The sequence below is a fragment of the Cucurbitaria berberidis genome (assembly GCF_010015615.1).
Source record: "Cucurbitaria berberidis CBS 394.84 unplaced genomic scaffold K460scaffold_3, whole genome shotgun sequence".
Classification (NCBI taxonomy): domain Eukaryota; kingdom Fungi; phylum Ascomycota; class Dothideomycetes; order Pleosporales; family Cucurbitariaceae; genus Cucurbitaria; species Cucurbitaria berberidis.
In genome coordinates this window covers 5,962,708-5,981,975 of record NW_024468937.1, presented here as the reverse complement: position 1 = coordinate 5,981,975, position 19,268 = coordinate 5,962,708, and the positions used below count along the sequence as shown (strand labels likewise).

Genomic DNA, 19,268 nt, shown 5'->3' with positions numbered 1-19,268 from the left:
GCATGATGCGTAATGCGAGGGCCTGTGAGTCCAAGAATAGCGTTTGGTATGGAATACGCAACCAGTACTATGGAAAAAGACTCCTGAGCAATAGACCATCTCCGCCAACCAGTAAGGAACATATGAGTGAGCATCATGAAGCCCTTCAACCTTTTCAGGCGGCGTCGTAAAGTTCCACCCCACACTACGCCTTGTTTCCTCGCATGCAGATGCAAAAACCACTCCACTAACTACATGTTCGGCCCCATAGCCTCCTTCATCACCTCTATCACCATCTCACCAGCCTTACCCTCTCCTTCTCCCTCGTCTATACAATCACACCCGTACTTCTTCCGAAACTCGTATGGCGGGAGCCCATCCAGCTTCTCCAAGGCCGCATGACTCGCCCTGACACGCGCATACCGACCGCTTTTGCCCAAAGAATAGAAGTGGACCTTGTTATGAATGATTACCATCGCTGCAATCGCCTTGTGTTTGCCCGGGATGATTGTCTCGGTCTCAAGCGCCCCCATACGCCAATCGCTACAGCCAAAGGTGATGGAGAGAAGACGACTGAGGCGTGTGGTAGGGTGGTTAGAAGCGAAGGTCTCATACGATTCGAGGGTCATGTCAACGAAAAAGGGCATAAGATGTAGGTCGAAAAAGTGCTGTACAGTGTTGAAGTCGAACTCCGAGTCCACAAACAGGGCTGCGACATAGGCTTCGATCACGTCGGCAAGGCACTTGGGCGGTTCGCTGACCATGACCCAGTAATCTACTGCTCCATTGGCTTCGCGCTCGGCTTCCTCGACTTCCATGACGTAGTCGCGGATCTGCGTACTGAGGATGGCAGTGTTCTGCTTGAGGTGTGTATGCCACCCCAACTTGACGCAGACGGCGCCCAGGAACCTGTTGGATACCATCGGTGTCTTGTGCTCAGTGAGCCACTGGGGATCCTTGTCCGGGTACTTGTAGAAGAGATGCATGATGAAGGCCATGTCCAGCAGTGAGTCTCCTAGAAACTCAAGTCGCTGATAGTTGGGAATATTTTCGAACATGAAGGGGTAAGAAGGGTGGGTGAAAGCCGACCGAACTAGACGTGGGTACTTGAAGTGATAGGAGTGCTTACTCTCAATCTGCCGAGCCATGTCGACCATTGCGGCCGTTGCATCGGCAACTTGGTACTTTGGTTTGAGGTACGCCGCGTAGTAATCTGTCCACTTGGACATGAGGTGATCCTTGCTATTCACGAATAGCTTCACGGCTTTGACGGCCTCGTTCCAATCACTTGGACTCCATTGGCCACCTTTGTGGTGTTCCATGAAAGCAGCGCCGATGAAGGCTTCGCAGACGTCGGCAATGCTCTTGTCACCAAGGTTGTGTGTGAGCTTGAGCCAATCGTCTTCACTCTTGTTCATGCCTTTGCCTTTAATAAGCTTTAAGCCCTCCGGATACCAAGTGCGACTACTTGCTATTAGCATTTCGTTACTCAAATCATCGTAGCACATACCGAGAGAATGCTTCCGTACGGATGTACTTGTAAATTTGCAGGTCACGCTCCGGGTCGTCAACGGACCCACCCTTCTTCTTACCCACGGCAGTCTCCATGAGGTTCTTATTGCAGAGCATCTCCATGCGGCGAACGTGGAATTCGAATTCGTTTTCGTCTGGCTGTTGGACAAACACCGAAATGGAAGTAGCCATTTTGAGAAAGCAATCACCTAAGAACTCACTGCGCTCATAGTTTGGCCCCATACCGCTTTTGAAGTTGATCTGCTCTTCTCCATGCTCCTCAGAATTGTCAGAGTCTTTGGTCAAAGCCTCAAGTGCTAGAGCCGGGCTGATCTTCAAGTCAAGAGCCTGACAAGCTTCGATAGCAATGAGATAGCTTTCGAAGCGGTGAATGACGGCTGGCAGCACGTAGCACATCACAACAAAGGAAGTGGCGAGCTAGATGAATGTTAAAACTTCTTCGTTTATACAAGCTATGAGTGACTTACATTTGATATTCGCAAAGGTTGTGGGCAAATATAGGCCTTCAGGTGGTCAAGCTCCTTGTGCTCTTTGTCTTCGATGCGAGCAAGGTGATTACGGCGGAATGAAATCCTCTCCACCTCAAGTACTGGTTGTGACTGATCCCATCTAGAGATGTCTCGACTCTTGAGCCATCTACTATCAGTATAGTCTAGGATGCTGTTCATAAACTTGTGGTTCTGCCGAGGAATATGGGTAGGCACTGGATCTTGGGGTCTGAGGTGCGGTGCCAGGCGATCCGAGTAATAACGTCGACCTCCATTCATGGGATCCACAAAGTACCTGTCAATCAGATCTTCTGCTTTTGTTCCGGATTCCCATTGCCACGTAGGCAGCTTGTAGACCTTCCATATTTGTTCCATGTCCAGGATCTGTTCGAGTTTCGTGAAAGGTGGCGAACCTCGACTTGGGAGGACTGGGACGAGCCAATACGACATTTTGCGAATATCGTAATCATATACCTTATTGTATACATCCTCATAGAGCTGCAAGGTGAACTTTGTGAGAACATCCAAAGTTTCCGTGGTAAGCGGAAGAGGTGTAGCACAGGGCTGAGAGACAATGTTCGAAGCTCTACCGTCAGTGAGGTAGACGGGGAAGCTCGGTAGTTGCGGTAACGGATTTCGCGTGAGAATTCCCAGAGGCTGGTGGAATCGGTCCAATGCATCGAGGTCAACCACGGTGAGATATAAGCGTTCAGGGACGCTATCGCGACTCTGCTTCCAAAAGCTTGGTTTGATGAGCATCGGAAACTTGCCCCTATGTTTCTCGCTCACTGCCCAACGTGCATTTGCATTGGTCGGAGCTAGTTTGTAGTTTGAGGGAAGTAGGTATTCATTCAAGAAGCCCTTCCGACGAAGTTCGAGGCACATCTCGAAAGCCGCCGAGCACCTGGCGATTGCCTTCTTCCCCTGAACTTCCCCTCTAATGGATGTGACAGGTGAGCCCTCTGGCAGTATAACCTCGCATACAAAGCCTCTCCGCTGAGGGTCACGATGATCGTGATTAGCTTCAGGACAAATGACGTAGTTTGGCTGTTGCATAGTTGCATGGTTCGGGTAAGGCCATGTCGCGACGAAGTGGTTAAGAACGGATAAACTTGAACAATATGTCAGTCTTGCACCGGACTCAGGATCCGCAAAACTTGGGAACAATTTATCCTGGAACTCCAGTAGTTCGCTGCCATCCGTGTCGTACTCAACAGTATTGCGATCGTTTGAGAGACCCCTGCAAAAAGTTCTCATCACTTGCTCGTCATACCGAACGTCCATAACTCTCTGCCTGTGGTCGTTATTGCCGGCTTCGAGCATGTGCAGGTACTTGGAGTTATAATGACGGGCTCGGCCTCTAGATTGCACATATGCAATCATAGTTCGATATAAGTCGAATCTAACCACTAGGTTACATTTGGGTATATCGAGTCCCTCCTCGCCAACTGATGTAGCAAACAAACAGTTCAAATCTCCGCGCCGGAATTTGGCTAGTGTCAGGATCTGATTCCGTAGGGACACGTTTTGCTCGCCAGCGCGATTGTTGACGCCAACCAGAACGTCACAATGGAGGTTGGGGCCACCAATATGCCCAAATAGGAGTTTCAGCAACCGGGCCGTTTGTCGTTGCTCGACGAAAACAATACATCGAGCCTCGTCACTTCGTTCGTAGTATCGATTAAGCCAGTAGTGAAGTTTTTGGACCTTTGAGCTCACATCCTGATCGCTGAGGGTAGGTGAGCCGAAACTGTGTTGCTGGACGAACTCCGCTGCCTCTTGTAGTCGCTTAATTTTGCGGTCCCAATCCTCCTGAGAGTCGTCCTTCTTGGCCTTATTGTACTTGGATTGTTCACGGTTCTGAAGTTTGGAACTCTGCTCATCCGCAAAGGCAAAAGACCAGTACATGTCGGAGGCCCAGCACCCAAGATCACTGCCAATTCGCTTGGAAGCTATAAAAAACTTCCGGAAAGCCGTCACGTCACCATACCTAGCTTTTACTTCTTGGTGAAAAGGGGTTTCGTACTCGCTTTGCAGCCTTGCATAAACTGCAACCTCTTCATCTGGTCGACTAATGCTGTTCGAGGCAAGCGTGCTGTCGGTGGCGGTGGCAATTTTAGCATGAAGCAACTTCTCAAGGTTGCTAGCTGCTTCTCTGATATGTTCAGATGACAATCCTTTAACGTCTACTGGCGAAGCAGTCATGCCGAAAATTCGAGGTCGGTTTCCAGTGTCAGGATTCTGCGCATAATAGCCTTTCATGAGGCGAGCATAGGGGTGGTTGCTCTTCGCGTGGTGGGCTTCATCAAAGATAAGAAGGTTGATCTTAGCCATGCTGATAAACGAATGCATCATACACTGAACAAGGACCTCGGCCGTGCAGATGATAACCATGTTGTTTGCAAAGTGCTTTTGCCAAGTTGACTTGCACCACAAGGATGCACCCGTGGCTCCACAGATGCCTTCGACGCTCTGGTCGAGACCGCATCGCAGGACGTTGGCTTGCTGGAATACTAGGTTGACCGAATCGACCTATCTTATTAGAAATAGAACATAGTGGGTCTAGGAAGTCTTACAAGGAAAAAAGCTGTTTTGTGCATGCCGCCTCTGGCTCGACTTTCAAGCTCTTCATCCAGGATGTGTCTGAGTAGGAGAGTTGCAATGTGGGTCTTGCCGGAGCCGGTATCCAACACCGCGATGATGTTCTCGCCCTTGGCTCTCTGAAAGAGCTCAGTCTGGTAGTCACGGGGGTTGGTGATACGGACGGTCGATTCCTGTTTCGCAAGGATATCGCGGATAGAAAGTTGCTCTTCGTTGCCGCTCTTCGACGTGGCTTCCTCGAACTCTTTCTGTGTTATGTGAGAACTAAGGTTAGCGGCAAAAGCTCTCATCAACTCGTTCTGTGCTCTGCGCTTCTCTGAAGTCGTCTTGGGGCCATGTGCGCGCGGAATGTCAGCGTCCACGTCGGACTCGTTGTCTTCATCGCACCGTTCGTTGTCCATGGTGCACTTTTCCTCATCTCCCGACATAGAAGACACATCCAGCTCGTCGCATGAGAAGAAGTCATCCTGCTCTTCGTCCACCTGGGCCCAAGCCATCTCTGCGTAGGTCGAGATGTTGGCGATACCAACCGTAGTGGTTGACGAATATTACCGTTCTAGTTCTAGAGCGAGAAACTCTCTTCAGAGGTGCAGGAGTTAGGATCAAGTCACCAGGCGGTTGAAAGTAAGAGAAGCCTATTGCTGTTTGTGCAGGTCGGTTCGCGTCCCCCACCGAGCAAACGGAGCAAGTACCCGTCGCCGCAAGCTTGGGCGGTGAGTCGGGTCTTTCAAGCTCCTATTACCTCAGCATTGCAGAGACAGTATAGATTTAAAAATATTGTCTACCCTGGATGATGAAGGCCTCGAGCAGTATGTGTGGTTAGCAACATTAGCGCACAAGACAGTGGCTGAGTCATCCACGCTAACTGAATATGTCGTATCCTCAGCAGCGGATTCCTCAGCATCTCCAACTCCACTACCTACTACACACGCTTTCTCGGCCATAATCCAAGATGGCAAACGAACCGCAAAATATACGAGGGCTGTTTCTGAGCGCCGAGAGAGCACGACAGGAGCTCTCTTCGTCATATGAAACGAGCAGTCCTACCTACCAAGAAAACCTCATTACCGCCATCGCCACCTACGAAGAATGTCTTAAGCTTGCTGAACAAGTTTCGCTTTTCAGTCCAAACGAGACCTTGGAAGACGTAGCATCCTCTGATCTGCAGTAGGTCCTACGCCCCCAATACTCATCATCTATGATTTTGATCTTCTGCGTACTGATTCTTGGCTTACTTATTGCAAGGTATATGGCCATCAATTACCACCTAGCAGAACTTGTGCAAAAGGTATTCAGTACAGATATTTCCATTAGGAAGAGCAATCTGCTACAGGCACGGGGGCTCTATGAACGATTCTTGAAGCTCTTGGATTCTTACGATCTGCTTGACAAGGCGGGCTCAAACCTCTTTGAAGCGTATACCGACGATAAAGACAACTTCTCCACGGCTAGTACGCGGGATGCCGCGGCAAGGCGGGATGCCAAGATCACCAGGTTTCGAGAGGAGAAGGAGCTTAAGAGAAAGCTCGAGGTATGTTGCGCTAATATCTATTTCATTCCCGAATTAGGGGCTAAGGCACGAGCAGTACCTTCAACAACATCCCAAGCTCGCGGAACAGGACGACCAAGTAGTCCGAGAGCTCAACTTGACAAATCTGGCGTTCATTACGCATCAGACCTTTCAGACCCTGGAGTCCATAGCGCAGGAATTGCACATCATCTCGCTCGCTCCACCCACGCCTACATATGATCAGAATGGACCCACGCCAGACGGTCGCCAAGATGGCAGAAACAAAGACAAGTACTCGGAACGTCTTGATGGTCAGCTTGCCGGGCTAAGATATTCCGGGCCCATATTGAGCAGTGATGGGAAACCAATGCGGCCGTTTACTCTCCTAGATAGCCGGCAAACACTGACGAAAAATGTGTTTCGCCCAGACCATAGTCTCCCAACCATGACCATTGATGAGTATCTCGAAGAGGAAAAGCGACGAGGTGGAATGATTGAGGGCGGAGGTCCCCAGTCTGAAGTTCGCCCTGAGCCTGACGAGGATAATCTCGTCCTGGCCGATGAAGAGACCATGAAGCAACGCGCGTGGGATGAGTACGTCGAGGCAAATCCCAAAGGATCAGGAAATACTCTAAACAGGGGATAAATAGAGCCTGCAGATACCCATAGATCAACTTCCGGACTTTACAGCGTCGTTATGATCCAAGTTTGTCCCTTTGAGATGGACAGAAATGGTAAAACATAACGTAATCGGGTACAGTAATGCCAATGACAGATGCTATAGTCGTTCTGGCGCTAGCTCCGGCCACTGTCTCGTAATAAGTCCAAACAGCGCTTCGGACAGCACCTTGTAGCCCTTGACATCCAAATGCAATCCATCAGCAAACCACCCCTTCCCAAACTGCTTCGCTCCCACCAATCCACTTCCTGGTGGTAGCTCTTCATCATATCCAACCCCGTCGCTATCTGCATTCTTATCTCCGTTCAAACGCTCATGTTCCTCCAATCCTGCGGTGACTACCGCCTGCCAAAAGTCTAGCCCTACCACCCTGCCAGTCTCCTCATACTCACTCGCAATCCGCATAATACCCTCTGCATATCTCTTTTTACTCATATACGTCTTGTACCTCGGTGCTTCTCTCTTCCATTGGTTCGCATCCTCTACTTCCTCTTCTGTCATGCTGCCCCTTGATGAAGCCGGGCTGTTAATTGGCGGCGGCGCAATCAATACGATTTTCGTGTTCAACATGGCATCTTGGGTCAGGATGGTTTCGATGAAGGCGCGGATGTTGGCTTCAAACCTTGGCCAGGGAACGTATTCGGAGTCCCCGATGACTAGAAGTAGTAGTAAGTTCAAAGAAGGGTGTGATTCTGTATAGGACAAGATTTAAGGTAGGTTTTCATGGCTGTCGCCTGATAGCGTCTTACAAAGAAGGCAAATCACTTACTATTCGGACGTTAGCAAAGCATACGAACAGTATTCGTGGTAGATCTTCATACCTGCAGGCATCGTTTGCGCCGAGGAAGATCGTGAAGAGAAGGGTTGGCGATGCGTTGGACGCGGTCGCGCGGCTTATGATGCGGTCAAAGTCACCTGCTAGTGCTGACGAAGTATATCTAGATCGCACCATCAACGACCCTAGTGTAATTGTATGTAGTCAAGAGAAGTGAACATACCCTGCTTGACCTATATACACACATTAGTAAACTTTGTTATCAGAGGATTCAACGAAATTAGTACCTTCATTCACAATATTCACCTTTCCAGTATATTTCTTCTCGAGAAACCACCCGAAGCCCTCTGTTGCCTCGCTAAAGCTCCATTCGGTGAGCGAGTCGCCAAATAGAATAAAGTTTGGTGGATTCTCAGAAGATGCCATGGCTGCCAGATACTTTCTGATTCCACACACCGTCGCTCTCATTAATGTTATTCCAGGGTCGATGCGTGGACGTTGTTGCAAGACTTTGAGGTGCAAGGCAGCAGCGAGTGTCCAAGTCCGACCTAGCTGGCACGCTAAAACATGGGGCACGTGATACCAGCACAGTTGTCGACCGATTGCGGGGAAGCCCAATAACCTTCCTTTGCAGACCAACACACATGAACCTCTTGATGGACTATGCAAGCGTGTAGATGTATGATCCACCCAAAATAATTGGCTGTAATATGTTGAAGCGGTCATGATGACCTCACTCATCTGTGGCCAAGGACGCAATTTTTGTATAAGTCTCCTCCGTCAAACGTACTGCCGCAAAGATTCCCACCTTGTGGCTAGGGAAAAGAACACACCAACAATTGAATTACTACCATCATATATATTTCAGAATGGCCTACCTAAGATGCCGTGCTCTTCAGCAGCTACACGTCCAAAGGTCCCTGCGGCATTTCGGCACCTCTTCCTCTTACTCGAAGACTATGGCCAAAAATTCAGAGTCCAACTTCGCAGACACTGCAGAGAACTCATCCGCCACACCAAAAGTTTGTTCTGACACTCCGAGCACTGATCAGCAATCGTCTGCCTCGGCCGAGGAACACAAGAGTGGAGACGACCACCCAGCGAAGCAGCCCGATTACCAGGCACAGCCGACTAGGAGTACGGGTATTGGTGGTGATACGGAGGTGAAAGGTGGGAAAGAAGGACTTGAAGAGAGATGATGAGCAATAGAGCGCGAGGAGAGGAATGGAGCCACTCCTAGTTTTGTTCTGCCAGTACTCCATATTCACGCGCGAAGGAACAAACAAAGTAGAAGCATCATCCCGGGAACTGCGGAGTCAATCCACAAGTGTACCGTGAGGTTGCTACAGGCGAGCCAGCCGAAGCATAGGCGATGTAGAGTTACCATCTAAAAAGATAAGGGATATTGGAATGTGCTAAATCGCTCTTGTTTTCTTGGGTGTCCTTGCCGATAAGTGGAAACCATCGTACCATCATCTAGGCGAGGCATATATAAAGACAGTTGATATAGATGATTCGAGCCTGTCCGCGTAAGTTCCGACAGAAGAGACATCTAGCAACTCCATTGGTTGACGGGTAAAAACAGACCGTGAAGCCCCTTGCGACTGCGTTGGGTCTTACTGTATCCGCTAGTCGGAGACGGTGTGAAACGTGATTAACGAATGGTGGGCGGTCTCACACACGCTGGATTCCCAGCATCCAGGTGATTGAAAATATTTATTGATCAGGTTGGAAAGTGCAATAGAGTCGTGAGTAGCTGGCTCGGGGTTACCCTTGTAATAGTCTCAACGCGGAGAATGCAGGCACACGGCAGGGTTTCCAGAATGTACCGTGCTCTCGGGGCCGGTGATTAACGACGAGCTGGAATTAACTTTCTGGCGGCGCATTCCGTTTATTTTGTTTCTGCAGAGCGCGGTATGGTACTAGGGACGAGCCTAGAGTGCCATGCCTTACCTGTCTGTGCATTTTCGAAAGACATGGCCCGTGGAACAGAGATAACGGCGTGGGTGAGACAAATGTAATATCGAACATGGAAGAGCGATAGTTGGTCAATATGAAAGACAATAAATAACCAGGGAGCAATGGGTATGATACAAACGACGGTCTGCTACAGTCCAAAGCTTTCTTCGAGACCACGCATGGATGTTGATATGAAGTTTGGGTTTTAGCAAAAAGAATGGCAGAAGACTCGCCCGTCGGCGCAGGTGGGACGTCAGGGGGTTCCCGCCGTTAGTGGCGCACCGAGGTCTCTGCGCCTGGGCCATGGCATGGCATGGCATGCACCTGTGGACCCCGGCCAGCTTCACTGCACCAGAGCATTTGGTCCGGCAGTAATAAGACGTATCTTTCTTTTGGCGCCGCCTCTAGGGTGAACAATAGCGTTCCTAGGACGCGTGAGGATACTTAGGTATGCCGCCACCACAAAAAGCACAACCAAGTATGAGCTACAGGCCACTGGAACTCCCCCGTCGATCACTATCCCTTCATCCACCACCCCACGCACTCCCGCTCGCGAACGCTTTGGAGTCTTGGACTCGACCTACCGTAAGCGGTGACATGCCCAACACTTCCAGCACCTAGTAGACTCTTGTGTAACCTCTGTTTGGAACTCCCTGCTGCCACATTCTACCTACAGCCACCGTGAAGAACTCTTGCGACCGGCCGGCCAGCCTGCCAATGACCATAGCAACCTATCCGTAGTAGTCCGAAGTGGGAGATACGATACAACCATGTCCGGGTAAGCCCAACCGTCGCATTGTTGCGCCCTGGTCGCACAAGAAAGTTGTCAAACGGGTCCTCTGACAAGCTCTTCCAGGTCTATGCGAGAATCGATCAAGGCCCTCAACACCACCTTCTCCGCAGCCACCGGGCTCTATCCTCTACCCGACGAGCTTCGCGCAACCATAGAGAGTTTCCTTGGGCGCTATGGCGACATCGACGATCACGATTCGCAGCGTTTCCACGAAGACCTCCATGCGCTATACCTCCGGCATGTCGCTGGTAGCCCGGAGAAGCATGGTGCCTTCCTGTCTGCGCTACGCATGCTACGACCAGCGATCACGGGAGAGACCCGCTTGACTACGTGGTGGGATCTAGTGCTGAAACCTACAATCGATGGAATAGGGCATAAGAGGCACGAAATCGAAGACGCGAGAGACTTCGTTCAGAGCATACTGGTATACGATGTCGATGCGGATCAAGATGGGGAGCGTGCGCGTCTGTCGAATGTCTTCACCAAGAAGATTTTGGATATGTACCTTGAGAGGACTAGCATTCCTTCCTCGCTAGAGGATACAATGTCTCCGGGCAACGAGTTTGCGTCGCATGAGCTCGAATTAGTCCTGGTGACTTTTGGCCGTAAGATGCCCAAGGTTAGTCTTCTACTCTGCACACGAGGCTGTCGACTAATCAAGACAGGCGCTGCTCCTCGCGCTTGATGATCTGTTCGTCCAGAAAGAATACCGCATCCAAGCGTTGAACCTGTTGAGCGCTTTCGTTCGGCTTCAGCCACCGCATCTCCATCTAGTTCTCGAAACCTCTCTCATTCAGCACCTAGAGAAATGCTTGCTCATCGACACCTCATCGACTGTAGTCGAGCTGGCCCTTGTTGTCCTCATTATGCTTCTACCTCACATCTGCGGCGCTCTGACCTCCGATCACCATCTCCAGAAACTGTTTCTCGTATATACTAGGGTCCTTTGCTGGGATAAACTGGGAAACGTCGAAGATTCCAGGTCAGTAGACAGTGATGCACATTCTACAGGCGAAGAAAGTGGAGACGACGATGTAATAGATGACGAGTCCGAGCACGTTTGGGAACAAGTGCAACAATCCACGGACTATCCAGATTCTTCGCCACCAGCGCTCATGCATTACTATACCTTTCTCTACGGCTTGTTCCCATTAAACTTTATGAGCTTTATTCGGAAACCGAGGAAATATCTGAAGTCGCTCAACTTCCCAGGCGCACGCGACTTTGATCTGGACCAGCATCTCATCCACAGCCGGACCGAACCATATCGGAGAGTCCATCTCCTCCATCCAAATATGTTTACTACCACTGTTGAAGATGAGTTGAGCGAGAATAGGTGGCTAAAGAGCGATCCTGCGGATGTGGTCACAGAGTGCATGGATCTTTGTGTAGCGATATCGTCGACTCTTCATAACCCTGGGCCACCACCAAATATCAAGCTACCGCCTCTGCCAGAAAGCCCAAACGACTTTACATTGGACGTAGATGGCACTATTGCGAATGGTTCAAACGAAGGCTGGAGGAATACACAATCAACAATGTACGTACCTTTAGGTGAAGCTCTGGAACTACCGCAAACCTTTGAGACATTACCGAGACCCAAGTCAGTCAAGTCAGTGAGGTCCAATCAATCAGCGGCTTCTCCGTTGCTAAAAGGTCGCGATATTATGGACTCACCGACACTACCACCTATGAAGGACAAGAAACAAGACCTTCTTGGCGCGCCCGTAGTTGCTCCTCAACGATTTGTGTCTCAGGAGCCAAGCCTAGATAGCTTTGTACAGTCAGTAGCCCGATCGAACTCGCCCGCTCACAACGACTTCCACAACCAAACCATGGCCTCTCTACAAAGAGAAATTATGCTACTTCGGAATGACCTGAATTTCGAGCGGTATCTGAAACTGCAGCATTTGGCTCATATTGGCCAGCTTCAGCGGAAACACATCAAGGAGGCAACAGCGGACTCGGAGACTCAGAATCTAATTAATACGAACAAGACGTTGAAGGCAAGGCTAGCCAAAGCTAACGAACTATATACCCAATTGAAGAAGGAGACGCTTACCAGCCGAAGCCAGTCGAAGAAGTGGGAGACTGACCTGAACGCTCGAATTCGATCGTACAAAGAGAGCGAAAAGAGCTGGCACAGTGATGAAGGTACTCTACGTTTTGAGTTGCAGAGGACACAGTCGGACTATGAGCATCTCAAGAAGATTGTGGAGAAGGCAGAAGCGGAACAGCTAAAGGCTCAGCAAAGAACACGGGCGCTTGAATTTGAACTTGAGGATTATGGCAACGTTCGACGTGAGCTCGAGGCTGCACAGGAGAAGATGATGACGTCTGAAGCTCAGAGAAAGGAACTCCATACACTCTTGCAGGAGCGCAATGAATTACGCAACGACCTCGAGATTGCCAATATGCGGTTAAATAGTCGAGAGCAAGACCGGGAACGCTCGATCAAGGCCTACGAACGCCGCATAATGGAGCTAGAAACACGGTTGCAGATGACCGAGAGGAACGTGGGCAAACCAGGCCAACTTCCCTCCTCTGTCCAACAAATTCTTGACTCGGCACTTGCGGCCAGTAACGCTAAACTGCAATCGTTGAAGAAGACTCATTACCGCCTCCTCGAACAATACACGGAGCTGCAGATGAAATACCATGATCTTGAGGGCGAGCAACAAGCCGAGTTGGGCCGGCTGTACGCTCAAGAGAAACCCAGTCAATTTGACTACGGGAACACACGTGTCAGTCGCAATTCCAGTATGCGCCAAACAAATAGCTACAACTCGAGGTATCTGCCACCTCTTTCCACGGAGATTTCACCTGGCGAAGAGCGAGAATACTACCTTTCCCCGGACTCGGTGAGCAGTCCTACCTCGACCGCATCACCAGCCCGGCCTGTTAGGCTCGAGTCTTTGCAGACTCAGAGGCCCCAAAGATCTCAGACGACACCCTCACCATACCCTGGCTTTGGTGGCGCTTTCGGACCTGACTACTCTGCGACGTACGATGCCTCTCTTAACAACCAAGCTCAGGCGCACAAATCAGGGAGTGCCCCTCAATCTAGCGGCAAGAGCACTTATTCTGTTGACACAGAGGGCAGTGCCGGCAAAGATAAGAAAGACAAAGTGGATGCAAAATCAGAGGTCCGAGTATACGGTCGTGGTGAGTGCCAAGTTCAGCGACACATGATTATAATAGCTAACACGCAATAGGTGGCGCTCAGAACATTGGGAAGAAGGTCAAAGATAAAGACCAAAAGAAGCCTGTGTCTTCTAAAACAGGAGGCTTTCGAGGATTGAAAGGTATCATGTAGTCAAAGTGCATAGTATACAGATGTGTCAAATCCATTCCCGGAGATCACTTTGACACATCTCACTCAGCTATGTTCATCCCAGATGACGAGTTACCGCCTTATTCACCGAAGAAGAAGTCATAGATAATTACAAATACTGCCATGACTAGACTATTCAATGGTCACATGTTTCCTTTGTTGATTTGTGACGCATCATGGAGCTCACTGCGTCAAGCATTAGAAGCAGTTGAACTTGCATGACATAGAGGTTGTGCGATTCATCAAGCAGATGCGTGTACCCTTGAGCAAAGATAGGCTACTTGCAAGCTCCTACAAACAGCTCTCGCATACCCTTCAAGAAGCTCGCAAGATCCCTCGTCTCGTTCAGTCGCTCGATGACCCTATCGATCTCTTCCCTCTCTACTTTTGGCCGCACTTCTAGCACCTTGTAGTCGCGTTCAGAAGTGTCTAGCTCAAACCACGCCTCCCGATCCCACTCGCGCTCATCCACATTCGTATACACGAACTTGAGCCTATCATCTTTACCTAGCCCCTCAATTCTCATTCCGAGATAGCTTTCCCAAAAGTCCAGCTCTGGCTCGTTGTACCGCGACTGGCCGTCGAGATAGCGGCGGTGCTTGAGTTGGGCTTCGCGGCGCGCTGAGATGCTCTTTTGAACTTCAGCAATTTGGGCGCGTAGGGTGTCGCGGTGGGCGAGGCGCTCGTCGCGTTGTAGGGTCAAGGCAGAGATGGCTTCTTGCATCTCGCTAGTTTCTTGAGATTCTTTGGAGACGGTTTGCGAGTGCTGGGTTTGTTTGAGTTCGAGGATCTCAATGTCGCGCCTTCTCATGCGCTGGTCCTCTAGAAACACAGTTAATACGAGTTCCAACGCTAGAACAGCCGGGAGCTGTTTGTATGCAGAGAGTCAACATACCATGAAGCTCTGCAACATTCATGCGAAACTGGTTGCGTTCTTCTAGCACTCGTCGCCTCCCATTTTCGATGAAAGCATCAAAGCGCGCAGTGAATTGATTCATGCGGCTGCGTAGGTCGTCGAAGCCAAAGTTGATCGAAGGTAGCTGGTCGGCCATGGACGGCGCATCGTGCGGAGAGAGGCGCATCGTGGTGCTGAGGGAGGGCTCAAAGGTTGTCATGATGAATTGTCAGCACGTGCGAACAGGTCATGTAGTGTTATCGAGAGTGCAATAGGCGGGCGACGTGGTGTGCGGTGAGGCGTCGGGAAGAGGGAGGGGGGGGAGCGTGTTGTCGACGGTTGTTAGGTAAACAATGGGGTTGTGCCAAGGCAGAACGAGCGTGGTATGTATGTGAGCCGCCCAACGTACCTGACGCGCGCTAGCGGAACTTTTTGATCCCCGCTGCCCTCTTCCCTTCACCATCATCGCGTTGAGGACTCAAGTCAGGGTTTCTCTGACATCTAGGAGCCAATCCTCGGCTTCAATTGCAGTGTGCAAAGGATGATTCGACACCCTCACGCCACCACCGACCGTCAACCTCTGCTCAACCCAAATGGCTGACCAAACGCTCAAGCATCTGAACTATGGACATCCTGGTGCACCAACCTACGACCTTGAGAACAGGGAGTGGAGCTTTACCAGACCGTACACAAAGCGACAACTGAACCAAGTGCCCTCTTGGAACATTGCATACGCTCTTCCGACACAGGCAATACCTGCATCTGCACAGCTCCCCACTTCGCACACCTCTGCGAACAGTACAAGCGTCCAGAAAGACGTCAAAGGTCTCGTGCGCGACTGCCCTCAGCTAGCACCGGCTTCGCAACAACTCCCCGCGCTAGCCCGTGTATCCGCCGCCATACAAACCACGACGTCGACGTACGACCCCCTCATCGGTAGCCTCTTGTCTTTTGGTTCGATTACCCTTGGGGATAAACATGAAGACCCAAGACGAGTTGCTGCGTTACCTACTGGAGAAGCTGGTAACATACTGCGGCTGGCAATCTTGACTAGGGAAAGGTGTGGCTGGGGTACGGACCGAAGCGTGTGGATTGAAGGTCCCTCATTCAAGGATGCCGAGAGTGGGTATTGGAACGAAGAAGCAGCCCCTATACAGCAAGTCTGTTTTGCACAGTCTGAGGATAGAAGTTCTCTCCTCGCTGTACGACTTCCTACAAGGACTACCCTCTTCCGCCCGGTCTACCATCGACACCGTCGAGCGGCGACTCCGTCGCCGTATTACCACCTCCCCACTTCCATCATCAATGCGCACCCGATACTGAGCATAGGAGTGCACCAGACTGGGGGGGCTCCTCACGCAGACGTTACCTTTAATCCAGAGTTCCAACTCCAATTCGGCGTCGTTGACCAGAACCACACTTGGAGTGTCTGGGACATTGAACATGGGCGCAAGGGCGACACATATACCATGTCATGCTTGATCCAAGGACACATCGATCCTTTGGAAGATGCAAATACGGCTGGCGAGGACGGCTGGGCGAGAATACTCTGGGTAGGCGACATCAACACGCTTCTAGTTTGCAACAGGAGACAGCTCAGCATCATTGGTATAAAAGGAAGCTCATTCACATACCTCCCGTGTCCGGCGCTTTTCACTAAACGATCTACCGAGTGGATTTTAAACGTCAAACCGCACCCACGTTACAGAGGTCGCTTCTTCGTCTTGACGTCAACCCGTCTTATCGTCATGGCAGTCACTACTTTGAGCGAGGCTCTGGACGCAACCGCAGGCAAAGCCGGGGTGGCTATTCTAATGGCATGGAGACACTACCGGGGTACAGAAGACTTCACTCTTGACTTCAGCGTGCAAATGCTCGCCCATGATGGTAATGGTAGATAATCCTATCCCCGAGACTATGACTGACAGCTTGATAGGGGCGTGTGTGTTATTACATTCTCGTCTGAATCATCTCATCCAAATGTTTACCTTCGCAGAGCACACATCAGGTTCCTCTGCGCTCATCTCGACTTCTGATCCTAGCATGCTGGACTTTCCGATCGGTGAACCCGAGCATACAACTCAGGTACACATAGAGTCTATGCAGTACGGTGGCATGGAACAAGACGCATACCCATCTAACCAGGGTCGCTCATATATGGAGAGGGGTATACAGTTCTATCAACTGTTCTCAATCCAGGCAGACCTGAGCGTCCGCGAGACCGTCGTATACAGTCAGGAGCTTGGAGCAGCTACGTCGGTTCCCGCTCCAGTCGTTGACGAGTTCGAACGTTGCTTGATTAGGCACCCTCGGCGGCGAGATGGTTCTAGAAAAGAATTAATCAACGAGGACGAAGACTTCATTGTTCCGAATAGTCTGAACGCAGTCGAAGGCCCCATGTCTAGAACTGTGTCACAGGAGCCAAAGAGGGTTCAGAATCGAGACCACCGTCCGTTCTTGCAACGTGTGGTGGACTATAGGCTCCTATATAGTGTTCTGATCCGATCGGACACTGGTGATCAAGGAGCGTCCGAATCAGTAGATATCGCGGTCGTGACAAATCAGCTGCGACAGATGCTTATTGATGAGTCTGGTTCGTTCCTATTGCCACTTGGCACTCTGTAAGTGACACGAGTGCACATTAACTGAGCATCGAAGGCTGATCAAAACAGCATGGACTTTGCAGGCATGAAGATCGACGTTTTAGATGTTGACAAGGCTTCGGAAAGTCTACAGAGACTATTCTCTTCAGGAGGTCACGGAGACATCGCCGGAGTCCAACGCATTGCATCAGAGCGTATACTTTACCTGCTCGAGTACGAGGAGCCTACTGTTGCAGATATATACGATACTATCCTCCAAAATTGGGTTGCACCTCTGCCACCGGACGTGCCTCTTCGCGTTCGGCAACACAAAGAACGTCTCAGTCGGCGCATTGCTGCAGAGATTATGCTGGCTAGCACTCGCATACGGCAGCTGGAGATTCAAGAGCTGCCTACTGGATCACAGCGTGGTCCAAGTCAAGATGGCTCAGTGTCCCTGCCTGTCTTGCCATCCAAGCCTGTGGACGGACAACAAACGAGTACACCTCAGTGGCTATCTTCGCAATCACTACCGACGCCGCCACACTCCTCTATTCCATCTTCATCCCAACCTGCTTCATCCCCCCCGCCGTCGCCGTTCCCTCCCTCCATTTCCTCCGATCCTCTCGCTCGGCTAAGCAAGCATCTACAAACCAAAGAGTTGTTGCTGACCCCTACAATCATTCCACCAAATGTTACTCAACTCCTCGCCCACTGGCAGTCCGGTACCGACCCGAGCATCTACGACTGGGAGGCTACCGAACTCGCCCTTCGACCCGAGGAGCTCGACCCAACTAGCCAAGAACAGCGCGACAAAGCACGCAAGAAGAAAGAACGCAGAGAGAGAAAACAACTGCGCGAAGACGAATTGATGAGAGCGAAGGCAGCCAGTCAGCCAATGGTGTTCCCAAGAAGCTCTCCTGGCCCAATGTTCGCAAGCAGTAGTCAGGTACCAGCCCAGAGATACAATCAAGTGCCACTACCAAGGAGTGAATTCAAAGGACCGGGAGGGCTGGACATTTTAGCTCCGATGAGTCAAGTCGAGCCTGGGAGGTTTGGTGGAAGGCCGGAGAAGAAGAAAAAGAAGAAGGGAAGGGTTAGTGGATTCTGAGTGAATCGGAGCGTGGAGACTGCTTACCACTTCATCCGTAGAAGGCTATTTGGTCATATTCTGAAGCGGTTCGGATGAATAAACAATTGGTGTGGGGTGCCGTCATTGGGGCGGAAGAATGGGGCGCCTCAAAGTGGGGTTGGAGGGGTAGCTTCCTTGATATAACAGCCATAGCGTAACTCTACTCTTTGATTCTGATTGCATCTTGTCTTGTGGCCCTGGATTAAATCTAGCGTTATCCTTCTTGTTACCTTGACCCCTTCAACACCAGTATCAAATCACAGTAGTCAAGATGTCGGGATTCCCTTCTCTCCTGCCCGCTTTCACAGTCCGTGTCGCCATTGATACGCCTATGCAAGTCGGCGGGCAAGCGGGATCACAGCTTGTCATCGTCCCAATGGTCTCTGGAACCGTGAAAAGCGAGCCTGGGTTTGAGCCGAAGTTGGATGGCGAGTTGCATGGTGTTGGGTACGACTATATCCACAATGACGCGGGAGGTGAAAACATGAGATTGGACGTTCGGAGCCAGGTCAAGTGAGTCCCCACCAGTTCTCTCCCTAACCCGTCTGATTTCAATCCTTTTCCCATCATATAGTTTCTAAATTCTTTTGATCTGACACCGGATAAGAAACTCAGATGGAACCATACTCGCTATGTACTACAAAGGCACTGTTGCCGTGACTAGTGGTGTCCAAGCCATTTTGTCTGGATCTCCGGACGCCAAGACTACAGATTATGGTAGAACATCCCATACACGCTATAAGAAACACATACTGACTCTGTATCTTTTACCTTCAAGGGGACTCCTTTGTCACCTTCACTTTTGAGACGGGCCACTCCGCGTACAAAGAGCTGCAGAATGGGACATACGTGGCTGCGGGCCACTTTGTGAACGAGCCTGGTGAACCAGGAGTAGTTGTCGAATATAAGGTTAGCAAGGTTGTTTATCAGGGATAGTTGGTCAAATGCGACAACGGTAAGTTGCTTTGTGCTCTTGCAGAAGAGGCGCGGAAATTTGTGGAGTCCGTG

At 50.6% G+C, this 19,268-nt stretch overlaps 7 protein-coding genes across 7 annotated transcripts; 4 read left to right on the top strand and 3 right to left on the bottom strand.

Annotated features, from left to right (window-relative positions):
- Positions 1 to 230: 230 nt before the first annotated feature.
- On the bottom strand, positions 231 to 5,351 carry K460DRAFT_336083 (endoribonuclease dcr-1; the record flags this gene model as incomplete). The annotated part of the gene is made up of 4 exons (XM_040930965.1): positions 4,577 to 5,351; positions 1,980 to 4,532; positions 1,490 to 1,929; positions 231 to 1,443 (listed from the first exon to the last, which is right to left on the bottom strand). The coding sequence occupies exons 1-4, from the start codon at positions 5,096 to 5,098 to the stop codon at positions 231 to 233; spliced, it is 4,728 nt and encodes a 1,575-aa protein (XP_040789309.1). The 5' UTR covers positions 5,099 to 5,351.
- Positions 5,352 to 5,553: 202 nt separating this feature from the next.
- K460DRAFT_282155 (type 2A phosphatase-associated protein 42) lies at positions 5,554 to 6,757 on the top strand (the record flags this gene model as incomplete). The annotated part of the gene is made up of 3 exons (XM_040928547.1): positions 5,554 to 5,768; positions 5,847 to 6,132; positions 6,188 to 6,757. 3 exons carry the CDS (start codon positions 5,554 to 5,556, stop codon positions 6,755 to 6,757), a joined length of 1,071 nt encoding a protein of 356 aa, XP_040789308.1.
- A 132-nt stretch (positions 6,758 to 6,889) lies between these two features.
- K460DRAFT_377887 (SGNH hydrolase) lies at positions 6,890 to 7,991 on the bottom strand (the record flags this gene model as incomplete). The annotated part of the gene is made up of 3 exons (XM_040935026.1): positions 6,890 to 7,412; positions 7,612 to 7,750; positions 7,853 to 7,991. 3 exons carry the CDS (start codon positions 7,989 to 7,991, stop codon positions 6,890 to 6,892), a joined length of 801 nt encoding a protein of 266 aa, XP_040789307.1.
- Positions 7,992 to 8,234: 243 nt separating this feature from the next.
- K460DRAFT_367483 (uncharacterized protein) lies at positions 8,235 to 9,084 on the top strand. Its single transcript, XM_040933585.1, has one exon. It carries the CDS (start codon positions 8,435 to 8,437, stop codon positions 8,762 to 8,764), a length of 330 nt encoding a protein of 109 aa, XP_040789306.1. The 5' UTR covers positions 8,235 to 8,434; the 3' UTR covers positions 8,765 to 9,084.
- Positions 9,085 to 10,133: 1,049 nt separating this feature from the next.
- On the top strand, positions 10,134 to 13,781 carry K460DRAFT_129390 (uncharacterized protein). The gene is made up of 4 exons (XM_040926671.1): positions 10,134 to 10,302; positions 10,381 to 10,936; positions 10,983 to 13,482; positions 13,533 to 13,781. Exons 1-4 carry the CDS (start codon positions 10,295 to 10,297, stop codon positions 13,631 to 13,633), a joined length of 3,165 nt encoding a protein of 1,054 aa, XP_040789305.1. The 5' UTR covers positions 10,134 to 10,294; the 3' UTR covers positions 13,634 to 13,781.
- A 147-nt stretch (positions 13,782 to 13,928) lies between these two features.
- On the bottom strand, positions 13,929 to 14,766 carry K460DRAFT_285247 (uncharacterized protein; the record flags this gene model as incomplete). The annotated part of the gene is made up of 2 exons (XM_040928798.1): positions 13,929 to 14,473; positions 14,547 to 14,766. The coding sequence occupies 2 exons, from the start codon at positions 14,764 to 14,766 to the stop codon at positions 13,929 to 13,931; spliced, it is 765 nt and encodes a 254-aa protein (XP_040789304.1).
- Positions 14,767 to 15,139: 373 nt separating this feature from the next.
- K460DRAFT_285530 (uncharacterized protein) lies at positions 15,140 to 19,196 on the top strand (the record flags this gene model as incomplete). The annotated part of the gene is made up of 7 exons (XM_040928825.1): positions 15,140 to 16,433; positions 16,483 to 17,167; positions 17,219 to 18,224; positions 18,284 to 18,340; positions 18,511 to 18,773; positions 18,868 to 18,977; positions 19,039 to 19,196. The coding sequence occupies 7 exons, from the start codon at positions 15,140 to 15,142 to the stop codon at positions 19,194 to 19,196; spliced, it is 3,573 nt and encodes a 1,190-aa protein (XP_040789303.1).
- Between the last annotated feature and the right edge of the window lie 72 nt (positions 19,197 to 19,268).